Source organism: Solanum tuberosum, unplaced genomic scaffold, assembly GCF_000226075.1.
Source record: "Solanum tuberosum cultivar DM 1-3 516 R44 unplaced genomic scaffold, SolTub_3.0 scf00260, whole genome shotgun sequence".
Taxonomy (NCBI): Eukaryota; Viridiplantae; Streptophyta; class Magnoliopsida; order Solanales; family Solanaceae; genus Solanum; species Solanum tuberosum.
Genome location: NW_006239188.1, coordinates 865,621 through 879,124, shown reverse-complemented (window position 1 = coordinate 879,124; position 13,504 = coordinate 865,621). Strand labels below are relative to the sequence as shown.

Genomic DNA, 13,504 nt, shown 5'->3' with positions numbered 1-13,504 from the left:
TTTTTTTTAGTTTTTGAGCTTATGTAGTTATGTTATAAGTTTTAAAGATTTGAATCTTTTGAAGTTTATAAGTTATTAAGTTATACTTATAACTTGTAAGTTAAATAACTTAAGTTTGTAATTTTAAAAAAATTAAATAAACAAAAAAGAAATGCTAATAAAAGTAAATAATGACAAAAATATTATTTTTTATTTTAATTAGAAATGATTTACCGGGATCGGACCGGTACCGGACCGGACCGGAACGGAACCGGAATGAACCGGGATGAACCGGTACCGGTATACCGGTACCAAATCATGGTACCGTTCCGTTCCGTGTACCGGTTCAATGTATCCCATCCCGTCCCGAATACTACCGGACCGGAACGAACCGGAATGGTACCGGAACGGACCGGAATGGTACCGGAACAACCCGTTCCGGTGCCCAGCCTTACTTGTTGGTGTCATTGTATTTCTTTCATGATATTCAAAAGTTTGGATTTTAAAAGTTTTAAATATATAAAGTTGTCTTTCTAGTATTTGACAAGAGTATCCGCGTGGCAACCACCAATTGGGTAAAAGAAGAAAGATCTTAACAAATGACTAGTCTTCAATTCTTCAAAAGTTTGACATAGTAAACGACAAAAGTCTTTTGCTGTTGTTTTACATAGGCAAGAAGAGATGATTGATTGAGAAAAAACGGTATCGTTTCATCACCATTCTTGTTGCTTCTCCGGTCATTGTTCTCTTTCACTTTCGTAGAAGTTACAGTGCTGAGAGCCAATACACGCAAATTCCCAAACTGGGTTGTTGACCAAACCCACATTCAACGCTGAAAATTTCAAACTGATTTGGTAGAAGGAATAAAAGCTTGAAATTTTGGGATTTAGGAGTAAAAGTTGAAGGTTTTGGAGGATTTAACGATTTGGGGTTGTAAAAAGAGAGATGAATCCGAATTGGGAGCTTCAGAATTGTTGTAATCGTGACCAAAAGCTCTTTCTTGTTACCATTGGTGTTTTCACTGTCGCCATTCTTGTTGTACGTTTCTGTCTCTATCTCTCTTTGGTTTTGCTACATTGTGATTTTAGGAGTATGGAATGTTGTTGTTTTTCCCTTTTTGGATCAAGTTTTGGTTTTTATTGGTAGTTGGAGACTTGTAAGCAAAGAGCTTTTTGCTTAACTTTTGCAGTTATATGTTCCTGTTTTGATTTTTGTGGCTAATTAGGAGAGGAATGTAAAATTTCAAGGTTATTAGTATTGTTTGATAAAAAAGTTGAAAAGGGAATTTAATAATTCTTTTGGGTCCTTCTGAAGCTTGAACTTTTTAAAATTTTTAAAGCTGGCTCTGTTTAACTAGTATCTATCTATAGCTGTAGGAGTCGTTTAGTTCGCAGACTAAATTATCCTGGGATTATAGTCCTGACTAATTTATCCCATCCGTTGGTGTGATAAAATAATTCCAAGTTTGATGGGATACAATGGGTCATCCAGGATTAAAGTTGGGATTTATTACTAATTAGAGCTTCTGAGTAGTATTGTTGGCCTTTATTTACTTCATTTTGTTGTCAAAAAAAAAATGAAGTTTGGGTATAAGAAGAGAATGTCCAAAAACTATTATGAAGTCAGATTCAGTTTGAAAGGAGGAGCAGACTATTATATAGAATGTATTCTATCTTCATATCTTTTTGTTCTGGTCCTTAACAGTCAACACCATAAGAAATTACTGGTCGAGCAGTGATCTTGAGGAAATGGTTAGTTTAGGAGTCTGTTCCCAATTATGTGTTGATAGGAATAAGGATTTATGTGTAGGTGAAATGTTTAGCTAGCACTGAAAGGTGTGGCTTAATGGTCGATTAAACTAGAATGAAACCATGGAGGACCAAGGTTTGAATCCCTGTATAGAGTATAGACCAAACCATGGAGGACCAAGTCATAGCAGCGTTAGGATGGGTACTGCTTGGCAATTCATGAATATCTTTAACAAGAATTTTGATTGGTCGACATGATGTGTGTCGTCAAAGTCTTGAAACGGTATCTTATGACTCAACATATTGAATACTTAATGAAAGCTAGGAAAATCTGTCCACCTGTTTTTTGTTCAAAGTCATTGTATATTGTATAAAATAGTTTCTTCAGTACATTTTTTTAACCAAATTAAAGTACTGAGGTACGTCCACATGTGTATCCAAATATCTTTTAGGTTCGAGGATCACTTTATCGGAAACCTACTGCTTTACCCTCATGCAGTTGAGCTTATAAATTGTTAAGGTTATTTAGCGAAGCAAGTCACTATTTCCTCAACATGTTCATAAGTTACAACACTGCATTCATCTCAGAAGCATATGTGTAAATTACTTTGATGCGGTACTTGCATTGAGAAGATAATCATGATATATGTATATGGTCATAACACCTCATGTGAGTTGTTACTGGTCTTCCTGAGAATAAATATAAGATGTGTAAGGCCGTTAGCATTAACAAAATGCAATACCAACTCGTGTGCAAATGATATACATGAGTTGCCATAAAAAAAGATTCTTTTTATCTTTGTATATTTTCCATAAAATATCCCAACTGTTTTGTACTTCTCTCTGGTTTTTTCTTAAGATTTTTGCATATTCATTTTGCTATTTTTTTTTTTTTTTGAGAAGGTAACATTTTGCTATTTTTTCCCCCTTCTGAATATCAAAACAGTTATGGAGGACATTTCTCCTGACACCTTTCAAGCTCATTACTGTATTTCTTCATGAAGCGAGTCATGCAATCGCTTGTAAGCTCACATGTGGTCAGGTAAATTCTCTTTTGTCATGTATTAGATGCAAATGATCTATAATCTCATGAGGTTACTTGTTCATTGGGTGAATCTCAGTCTAGTTTTATTCTATTATATGACGGTTTAGGGCCTTCAAGGGCTTCAGTTTGTATTAGAAGTACTTATTTCTAATGTCGCTGGACTGCAAGCCTATAGGGTTAGGTGAATTGTTCTAGTTTTTGGTTCAGATAAAGAGATATAAGACGTCAGTATTTACAGGAAATAACTGATGAGACTTTACTTAGTTTTCATGGCATACATTCCCTTCAAAAAGTGCAAGGCAATGAAGATGAATTTAACCTTTTCTATTGAACTTCAAGTTTCTGTTTTATTGCTCGTTTCTTGTGTCTATGCATGTGTTATGTTAAGAGATAAAAGGAAAATGACTAGACTTTTGTCTTAAGATGTTCTTTGAATTTTGTAGTTCCTGGATTACTTCTGTAGTTCTATCAGAAATTTGCCAAACTAGTTATAACTAGCCAACAAAGATCAAACATATTTATAGCCTGTTTGGCAATGTTTTTTTTTTTCAAAGTTAGTAATTGGCCAAGCTTTTTGGAGAAGAAAAGTGTTTTTGAGTAGAAGTAGAACCTGTTTTTGAGAAGCTAAAAACTTAGTTTCTCCCCAAAAGTACTTTTTTTGAAAAGCATGTTTGAGAAAATATATTTTGAAACATTTTTTAAATACTTGGTCAAACACTAATTGTTGCTCAAAAATGTTTTTCAAATTGATTAAGCCAATGTCAAACACAAGTTGTTTCTCACTAAAAGTACTTTTTTTAAAAAAAAATACTTTTCAAAATAAATTGATTTTAGAAATCTGGTCAAACAAGCTACTAATTTGTTATTAACAGGCATAAAACTTCCCATATTACTCGTTCAAGTTAAAAAGAAGTGTTAAAATTTTATGATTTCTAGAAATAATTGTAAATTGATACTTATAATTATGCCTTCCTCTGTTCCAGTTTATGTGACACAATTTCCTGTTTAGTTTGTTCCAAAAAGAATGAAACACTTATATATTTGGTAATCCTTTACTTTTAAGATTTCAATACCATCGCCGTCATTCCTTAAAAAGAATGGCATGGACCCACTGAATTTAGAAGTAAATAATTTATGATAAACTTTATTCAGTAGAAAAGTCGATGTTTAAAAGTAAAGCTAGAGAGTGTAAATCCTCCATGCCCTTCAAGGTTAGGATTTCCCCTTTTGGTATCATTTTACCTTCTTTTTTTAAAATTTTTGGAATTACACTTATTTTCCCTCAAAATGAAGCTATTCCTTAAATTGCTGTGTTTTCTTATCTCCAAACTACCACTAAAGACACATTGAAGATATAAAGCGACATTATTTGACTAGGGTCACTAGATTGTCAACCACAAACACTCACTTAATTAAAGTGCTTAGTAATGCTCGTAAAACGATTATAGAGGACAATACAGTCTTCTATTCAATCAAATGATTTTAGCATCTGCGTCTTTAGATGAAGAAAAGCAACTCTCCAGAAATTTAAAATTTCTTGAGATAAGTCCGCAAACATCTTAAATGTACCAACATGTACAAAAGTTCCCTTATAAAATGCATGAGCAACAACAGTCCTATCTCCTTTGCTAAATGATTTTAGAATTTTTTTTTTTTTTTTGTCACAAGTCTTCAAAAATTTGAAGGTACCAACGAAATAATTTCAATAAAAATTCTTCTTTTTTATCACACCATACTAAAGTACAAATTAACTAGATTGCCAAAACAGTGGACGAACAAGAACGAATGATGCAATTGCCATTGATGAGACCAATCTCCGCCTACAACATGGTCATATTTACAACTTCTTTAAATGTGTGTATCCTTACAAAGAGAGAAGTTATACAAAAACTAAAGTCTTAGTGTTCACTAACATCTTTAAATACACGATTCTTTACAAAGAGAGGTTATAAAAAAACTACAAACTTAATGTTTCTAGCTTGTTTAAATGCACAAGTCTATACAAAACAGAGGTTATACAAAAACTACGTGATAGCCAAAGCAATAAAATAGAGAAGAACTTTAAAAATAATAAGTTGTATACAAAACCTTGATATATTAGTATCAGGTATCATCTTAAAGTAGAGCTAAAACTTCTTAACCATGTCAATATAACAACGAATTTGAATGGGAAGAGTTCTCTCTCGTTCTAGCTTGTCTTTTTCATATGTGGCACTTTGTAGTTATTTCTGGTGATGGATTCAGGATTTTCTCTAAGGGAGTTCGAAAAACAAAAATGTAGGTCCTGAGATTTGAACTTGGAACTTCAAGGCCCACTAGTCTTCAGGCCTCAGGAGATTCAAAATCTATATATATTCACTAAAAAAATACCTTATAGTTATATATAGGGTGCACAACAACAGTCATAAACATAACTTTGTTTTGAAATTCTTACTTTTGAAAGATCTATATGGGTTTGGCTCGTCTTTAAAAAGAAGAAAGAACCTTCAAAAAAATATTTGACTGAAAGAACCATGTTTCATCAATACGAACATAATTGAACACGTCTGAAATATAGAATTTGAATGGAATGTGCCTGACTCAATCATTACTAGAGAGAAATGAAGTCTTGTCTTCTTATTTTCCTCCATCAAAATGAGGCGTTATGGCGTTGGTATGCGCCCTCATAGCTCCTTCTCAGTTCTCTGATACGACAAGGTTTCTTTGGCGTATTAAAGGGGAGCTATGAGGACACATACCAATGCCATAAAGCCAAATTTGACTGAGGAAAATAGAAAGGCAAGACTACCATTCTGTCCTTCGATGTTTGAGTCTGGTACACTCCATTGAAATCATATAATTTTAAGCATGTTCATATTGATGAAAATTGGTTGTTTTTGTCCAAATCTGAAATGCTCCATCTCCTTATTGATTAACAAGAGCCAAACCCATATAGATTTTGCAAAAGTAAGAATTTCATAATAAAACTTATGTTTATGGCTACATGCAATTCAATGACCGTAGAAGTTAAGTTTCTAATTGAACGAGTAAAAGAAGAGGAAGAACAAAACTAGCATGGAAAAAAAATAGAGTGAAAGAGGGATCAATTTCGTAAAGCTGGAAGATGTAGATGATACTAGATTAATTTGAAAAGGGGAAGCTGAAGACATCCAACTAATCTCGTATTGTTCCATATGACTAAGTCTAGGAGACTGATAGGGCAATGCTTTAGTTGTGCTTTTTGGTTTCCCTGGTAAATTCAAGTTGATACTATTTAGGAGATCTGTGATTTTATATTCTAAACCGTATGTTTTGTGGTTACAGGTGGAAGGAATGCAAGTTCATGCCAATGAGGGGGGAGTAACACAAACACGTGGTGGTGTTTATTGGTTGATCTTGCCTGCTGGATGTAATACTTTCTTTTAAAAAATTCCAAAATCTTACTGAAGTGCTTGCTTATTTCGTTTTTAAAAGACAGTGAAGTGTTCCCTACTCAAGTTCCCTGTTGATGATGTGCTTTAAGTTACTTTTCTAGGTGCAGATTACTTTGTCCATTTAACTTCTGGCTACCTTTAATTTTTCTGATCAAAGTTGTACTTTCCCGAAGATCTTGGTTCGTCTTTTTGGGGGATGGTTCTCATACTTGCATCGACAAATCTTCTCACTGCAAAGATTGCTGCTGGTTGTTTCATTGCTGCTCTGCTCATTGTGCTCTTTATTGCCCAAAATGTAAGGAGCTAAGTTTTTTTTTTAAAAAGACTTGAAATTGATCTTGTACATTGACAGCAGATAATTCACTCTTTACATTATTTTTTCACAAGATAGTATAATATGTGCATATTCCCAAATTTTATGTTGTATATCTAGTCTAAAATTATTATTTTTATAAGGATTTCAAGAATCTTACATGGTTTACTTTCTTGAACAGTGGACACTGCGAGGACTTTGCATAGGTTTGTATATTCAGGATCTTGATCAGTGTCAATACTTGATATGCATTTGCTTTTGTGCTTAGTCACTGATCCCCACAGACTGGACTTGCCAGGATTTATCATTTTTATTGCTGTAATATGGGTTCTGCAACAACTAACAACAGTTCGCATTCTCCGATATGTAATTCTCTTCATAGGTATGGACTTATCCTGTCCCCTACCTTTTCTGCATTTTAGTTTGGTTTGTTGTGTTGCTTACATTCCTTCTTGGTGAACTGCAGGTGTTATGAACAGCTTGTTTTCAGTTTATGGTACAAACTATCCATTCTCTAGGATCTAATTTTTCCCAGATGGCATGACAAAATCTGACATATATATGACAATGCAGATATATATGATGATTTAATATCTAGAAGAGTGAACTCAAGTGATGCTGAGAAGTTTGCGGAACTCTGTCCCTGTCCTTGTAATGGTGTTGGTTGGGGAGTTATCTGGTTAGTCGTAGCTTCAAAGTGAATTTGAACTAAAGAATGGTAGGAGTTTAATTCATCATTTGTGAATCACAAATCTGTTTGTTGCTTGGACTGTTTTGCAGGGGAATGATATCTTTTATATTTCTTTGCGGAGCGATGTACCTTGGACTTGTCATTCTCTCATGAGGTATTATCTTTGTTGCTGATCTAATTTTGGTTTTACTTCCTTCTGGTTTTGTTGGATTGTTATCTGGCTTTATTTAATTCCAAGTGCAAACCTTTAAGTTCAGTAAATAGATATTAATCACCTACCAGGTTCTCAGTATGTTCATTGTTATCACGTTCTCCAGAAATTGGGTATTTTTTTATTAGTTTCACTACTGATTGATTGAATTCTAGCATTTTTCAGTACACATAGCATTTGATAGTTTGTTGTGCAATAAACAACTATAGTAATCGGATCAAATCACTCTTCACCTCCTAGTTACCCATTCTTATTATGAATGTTTTAAGTGAAATGGAAAGTGATGATTCATATAGCCAATTCCCTGTAGCTTGGTATTGACATATAGTTGTTATTGCATTAATGAACCCTCTCATGTATCGTCTTCCTTCACTAGCACAATATTTTAGTGACTAAATAAAGGAAGTAAAGAGAACTAGAGTTATCTAATTGCCAGTTCTATGATAGAAACACAGAAGAAATGCCATGGAAATCTAACTCAGAGTAGCGATATGTGCTTAGCTTTTCATTCAGCTTTGTTGCCTTATTTTCCTCTTTCGATTTAAGGTTTCTCTGAACCAGAATCCAATTTACGATTTGAACTTGATCAATTCAACTTTTAAGGTTCTTAGCACTGATCACATTGTAGCTGCTCAGAACTATGTAACACCTTGACATCTTCACAGTCTAATTCAGAATCTGTTAATCTTTTCAGGTTCATGCAAATGACATTCAAGGACCTTACAAATCCTGAAGAACAAAGTAGTTGCATTTGTTGATCTCATATTCATTTCCATTTCCTCAATGATGTTGTATAGTTTTTAGACATCTATTTTTGTTCCCTATGGGCTCATTCTTTTACACCCTTTCTTTTGGATGGGGTTAACATAGTCATGACTTTGTGTTTATATACCAAAATTCAAAAGTTTATCTTACCTTTATATTGTGGAAATTGAAAATTGATTGCTTAGCATGTGTGTGCCCTTGGTTTACTAGTGACTTACTTAGTTCAGCATTTGCTAAGGGTTTTTCATGCCTGAATATGACATGTAACCATTACGTGGGGTGTTTAAGCTGGTCAAACTAACTTAAAAGCATTGTGTTGGCTTATTCATTCACCAAGCATCAAAAGTGCTTACGAGTTAAAATAAGCCAAAAATCATATGTTAGTGACTCATGCTTGTGATTTTTCAGTTTACAGTTTGATTAATATTTTTCACTAATTTATTCCTTATATTTTTTTTGCAATCTCAAAAATTCATTTCCAAAATAAAATCTCTAACTTCCTTTTTCATTCATTTTCCACAATTTGTCTTTGTTTTTGTAAAGATTAGATATTTCTAAGGGTGTGTTTGGTACGAAGGAAAATGTTTTCCTAGAAAATATATATTTTTTCAGTTTATATTTTTTTGTAAATAGTTTTAAGGGCATTTTAGTTGTGTTAAAAATAGCTTGAATTTTGAAAACTCTCTTGGTAAATGGATCTAACTCAGATGTTGTGACCACTTTCTATAAACAGAAAAAAATGTTGTGAACACTTTCCATGAAATAGGGCTGTGTGGCTGGATTTTAATTAAATTTTATTATATGGTTTTTTTAAAGTTAGGCACCTTGTACTATGCAAGAAAGTTGGGTAAAAGTGTAGTCCATTAATAGTGGTTATACAAAAAAAATTACAAGATATATCTTTTTATGCTAGCCTTTCTCCCTTTCTGTATTTATGTTTTTATAATGTGTCTGTATTTTATAATTTCATGTATTTGTATATCCAGTATCAAATATGTATTAACGTATTCAATGTATTTGTATCCAACATTAATTTCATCTAAATTATCATGTATGCAGCATCAATTTCATATTGTGTATACTGATGTCAATTTCATCTAGTGTATTCAATATTAATTTTATCCAGTATATTCGATATTAATTTCATCTTATAAATCTAGTATCAAATATCTAGTGTATCCAATTTTAAAGATACTTTGATATAACCTATATATAGATACATGTATCTGGTATCAAATATGCCAGATCAAGAAAAAGGTGAAGGAAAATGACTTGTGTGGTGAAAATAGTAAAAACCAATAAAATACATATCTAATGTATCATGTATGCAACATCAATGTGATGTATTCGGTATCAATTTCATACGGTGTATCCGATAACAAATTCGATATTATTATTTATCTGATACTCATCTTTTTTGTTCTCTATTTTTTTATTTTGTATTCTTAATATTGAACTCTTTCCTACAATTTTTTTTTTACTTATTGTTGCTTACAAGTTACAAAAGAACAAAAAATGCTTTTGGGTGTCTTCTTCAAAATCTCAAGAAGTGCAACAAGCAATCGTTATATTGAAGGAACGCAACACTATTTTGATATTGTTTTATCAACTTATCAAATTGTGAGCCATGTTTTATTATTCTAACTTTATTTTATAGTTTTTTTTTCTTGAAAATCTATTTTTCTTGATATTCTTAGTTCATAAGTATATATATTCTTGTTTTAGTTATTATTAAAAATTATTCAATTTAAATATGTCAACTAGAAAATATGATTTCGATTTTACTATAAAGAGAGAAAAAGAGAACTTGAAGAATTAAAATAAATCCCAAAAAGGAGCTCTTGATAGATTTTTAACAAATAATAAAAAATTTGAATAAAAAATTATTGCTTAAAGATTAATGTTAGCAATTTCCGTAACCATTGGCTCAGCCGAAAGAAGTTTTCTGAAACTAAAATTGATAAAATCTTATCTAAGATCAACAATGTCTCGAGAGATATTGAATTGATTAACTATATTATCAATTGAAAATGAATTACCAAAACAAATCAATTATAAAACAATAATTAATGACTTCGCATAAAAAATGCTAGAATAGTAGATTTTAAATAAAAGTATATATAATAATATTTTTTTAAAATAATATTATTAGGGCCCCTCTTTAAGGTTTGACTTTAGATGCCCAATCTTGTTGAGTCGGCCCTCTCTATATATATATATAGATAGATAGATAGAGTCATGTTAGTTTGGCATATATTAAATAATTTTTTCTTTGTTTTTTGGTCACATTGGTTAGTTGAAATTATTGTTTGCTTCCCATGTGTAACAACTTTCTATTTTTGTTACGTGCACTCTTTAAATTCAACTCTCTTTGTTAGACTCTTCTAAATTCTTGGGCTGAATATTTTCTCTACTTGAAACATGGCCTTCTCTTCTTCTTGTTTTTGCCACTTTTCAATTTCACACAAGGTATGTTATCTCCATTACTACAATATTATATCTTATTTACTCTGTGATTTTGAACTATTCTTTTGTTAAATCTCCTAATTTGGATCTCTTTTTAAGGCTCCAATAACTTGTTCTTATTGAGTATTGACTATTGAGTTAGTTTTCTTTAAAAACAAAAAAAAACGTCCGGTGTTTGGTATCTATGTAGAGAGATGTGGATGTAGACCGATAACATCAGGCTTATCTAAACTCAATATATTTTATGTGGAGTATATATTTATGTGTAAAAATCTATAAAGTTTGTAATAAGTAGCAGTTATAAACTAATGACTTTTAAAATATAATGGATTCAACCCTAAGAATTTTAGAGGTTGAACACATAAAGATTAAGTTTTGGATTCAACTAAATCCGTATTACACGCTTTTGAATAAAAATGAAGAAGTACTTATCATTTCATCCCCATTTTTGTGGATGACTATTGGTCTAGTTGTTGTACTTTGAGGGACATCATTTACAAGCTCTGTTTTATATTAGATTTAATCTTGCTGTTTTGGGTTGGTGCCTCAATCATCTTTATTATTATGTAGTTGTTTTAGAATAACAATATAATCATGATAGGTTGTTATTTTTTTTTTTATGAATATTGATGGGTGTCTTAGAGCATGGTAAAATTGATGTCGTGTGACCTATAGGTTACAGTTTGGAGCCACAGATCAGCTATTAATTTTTACATTAGGGTAAGCTATATGTATCACACTCCTATTAGATATGGTCCTTCCCTTACAAAATGTTGTATGCACCGAACTGTCTTTTATATCGTAAATTTTGAACCCTTGAGTGAAAATTCTAGCTCCACACATTTAGCATATTAAAATAACAAAGTAAAAGATTATACAAATGAACTCACTATACATGAAAATAGAGGGCACCACTTAACTTTTCTTGCTCATTTATATTATAATTGGAAAATGTAGTAATGTATTAATTAAAATTTAGAATGATTTTATACTACTAGCTGCAGAGGAACCAAACTGCCCCTTTTGCTCATGGATCAAATAGCTCTCTTCTTTCAAGGCAACAATATTTTCTTGGAGGATCAAGAGTCATTACAAGTCCAAATCTTCCAAAAACTCTTTTGCAAAGAAGGAGCTCAAGGGTGTCTGCTTCATGTAATCATTTTCCTCCTTAATTCATTAAATATATTTTTATCAATTCTTTCATTTTCCTACCCGAACGATGATGATACTTCAAGTAGGAAACGAGAATAACTGATAGTTAAAATATGTTTTGATAAATAGTTAATGATAGTTTAGGTAAAAAAAAAATTACACACTTGATAATTCAGATATGAAACTTGAAAAAACCTGAAGTGATTTCTTATGTTTGGGTAGATTTAAAAAAGTCTATTACATAAATATTTGAACTTTAAATTTGTCATAAGTGATGAGTACTTTTTGTCTTCATTAAATGTCTAACAAATTCTGGTTGTTAGCATGTAGTTCATCTATTTCATTTTATTTGGCTTATTTTAATTTGATATTTAGTATTGGTAAAATAAGTTCATATTTTGGTAATTCGTTCATATTTTAATAAGTTAGGTGAATGATTTTTTATATGGATAAAATATGAGTTTATACTCATATTCAACACAAAACAATATTTTATGGATAAATATGGATAAACTATGGGTAAAATATGGATTAGACAAATGAGCTAACCTTCCAACTTTTATTCACTCAAAATTCAAAATATTACTAAAAATGTTGTAACTTTTCTTCCTTTTTATGTTCTTCTATGAAACTACTTATTCCTCTCTATAATTTAATAATTTAAAAGGTGAAATCTTTGGCCATCCAAAAAATATATATATTAAATGTATATTTTTTTTGTTGATTATAATTATATTTTTTTTATTTGTTTAATTTTATATTGAATTACAAATAATGGTGTAAAGTAAGAAAATCATGTATTAGTATTGATATTGTTTAAAGTGCATTAAACATGTTTTACTCCTAAAATGCAAATATTCATTTACTTTGAAATTAAAAATATTTTCTCCTTGTTATTACATAAATTTAATAATATTAAAAAGTTATAGGATTTTCTTTTTTACTTTTATGATACAATAAAATTAAATAAAATATTTTCAACATTTTTTATCAAATAGGGACTAAAATATTTTCTCCATGTTGAGTTCTAAAGTAGAGTACTATTTATTCATGAAAATATGGGTAAATTTGTATTTTACCCTACCCATTTGATACTCAATCCATTTTTACCCATACGAAATATGGACGACTCGAATTATTACCCATTCTATATTGACCCTTTTTCAACCTGTCCAAATTTGACCTGCCCATTTGCCACCACTATTAACACTCATCTTTAAAAAATATTTATCAAAAGTTTATTTTTTTACTAAATTAACCTATCTAATTACCATTTGAAAATCTAAATTTGACTATCAAATGTACTTTAAGTAATTATTTAATAACACTAATAATATTGAAAGAAATTGATAAATTCTCTTGATTTGTACAAATAAATTTAAGAGAGTAATTATGAGATTTTTGGGTAATTAAGTATAATGTGCCTTTCTTTTGCAGGGTTAGCAAGTTCTAAAGTTGTTAATAATGTATTCCCATTGGGAACTATTGCAGTTCTTCCCTTTTATGTCTTTATGGTTGTGGCACCTAAAGCAAAATTTGTAAGTTTTCTAAAACATTTAAGTAATAATAACATTGTCACTATAAGTAATTTTTGTAGTGTTAGATTATCTTTTTTCTATTACGACAGATAACCTATCAAATTTTATATTTAAAGAAGACTTGTAAATATCTTTTAAATAATCATAAAAAAATTAGGGAAAAAGGTCTGAAATATATCCGAA

General features: G+C 31.0%; 2 protein-coding genes across 3 annotated transcripts in view; both read left to right on the top strand.

The window, feature by feature from the left end:
- The first annotated feature begins 611 nt into the window (after positions 1-611).
- Positions 612-8,349, top strand: LOC102583116 (uncharacterized). Its single transcript, XM_006357997.2, has 10 exons — positions 612-1,017; positions 2,674-2,769; positions 6,076-6,160; positions 6,359-6,480; positions 6,680-6,704; positions 6,797-6,880; positions 6,965-6,994; positions 7,072-7,177; positions 7,279-7,343; positions 8,095-8,349. Exons 1-9 carry the CDS (start codon positions 925-927, stop codon positions 7,340-7,342), a joined length of 705 nt encoding a protein of 234 aa, XP_006358059.1. The 5' UTR covers positions 612-924; the 3' UTR covers position 7,343; positions 8,095-8,349.
- A 2,202-nt stretch (positions 8,350-10,551) lies between these two features.
- The window catches only part of LOC102582558 (uncharacterized), an 8,371-nt gene continuing 5,418 nt past the window's right edge, over positions 10,552-13,504 (top strand). Inside the window, exons 1-3 of one of the 2 annotated variants that reach the window (XM_006357995.1) lie at positions 10,552-10,634; positions 11,630-11,783; positions 13,221-13,321. In XM_006357995.1, the coding sequence (XP_006358057.1) occupies positions 10,587-10,634; positions 11,630-11,783; positions 13,221-13,321 (303 nt within the window). In that variant the 5' untranslated portion in view covers positions 10,552-10,586. The remainder of the gene's footprint in view (positions 10,635-11,629; positions 11,784-13,220; positions 13,322-13,504) is intronic. The other variant, XM_006357996.1, reaches the window with a different exon arrangement.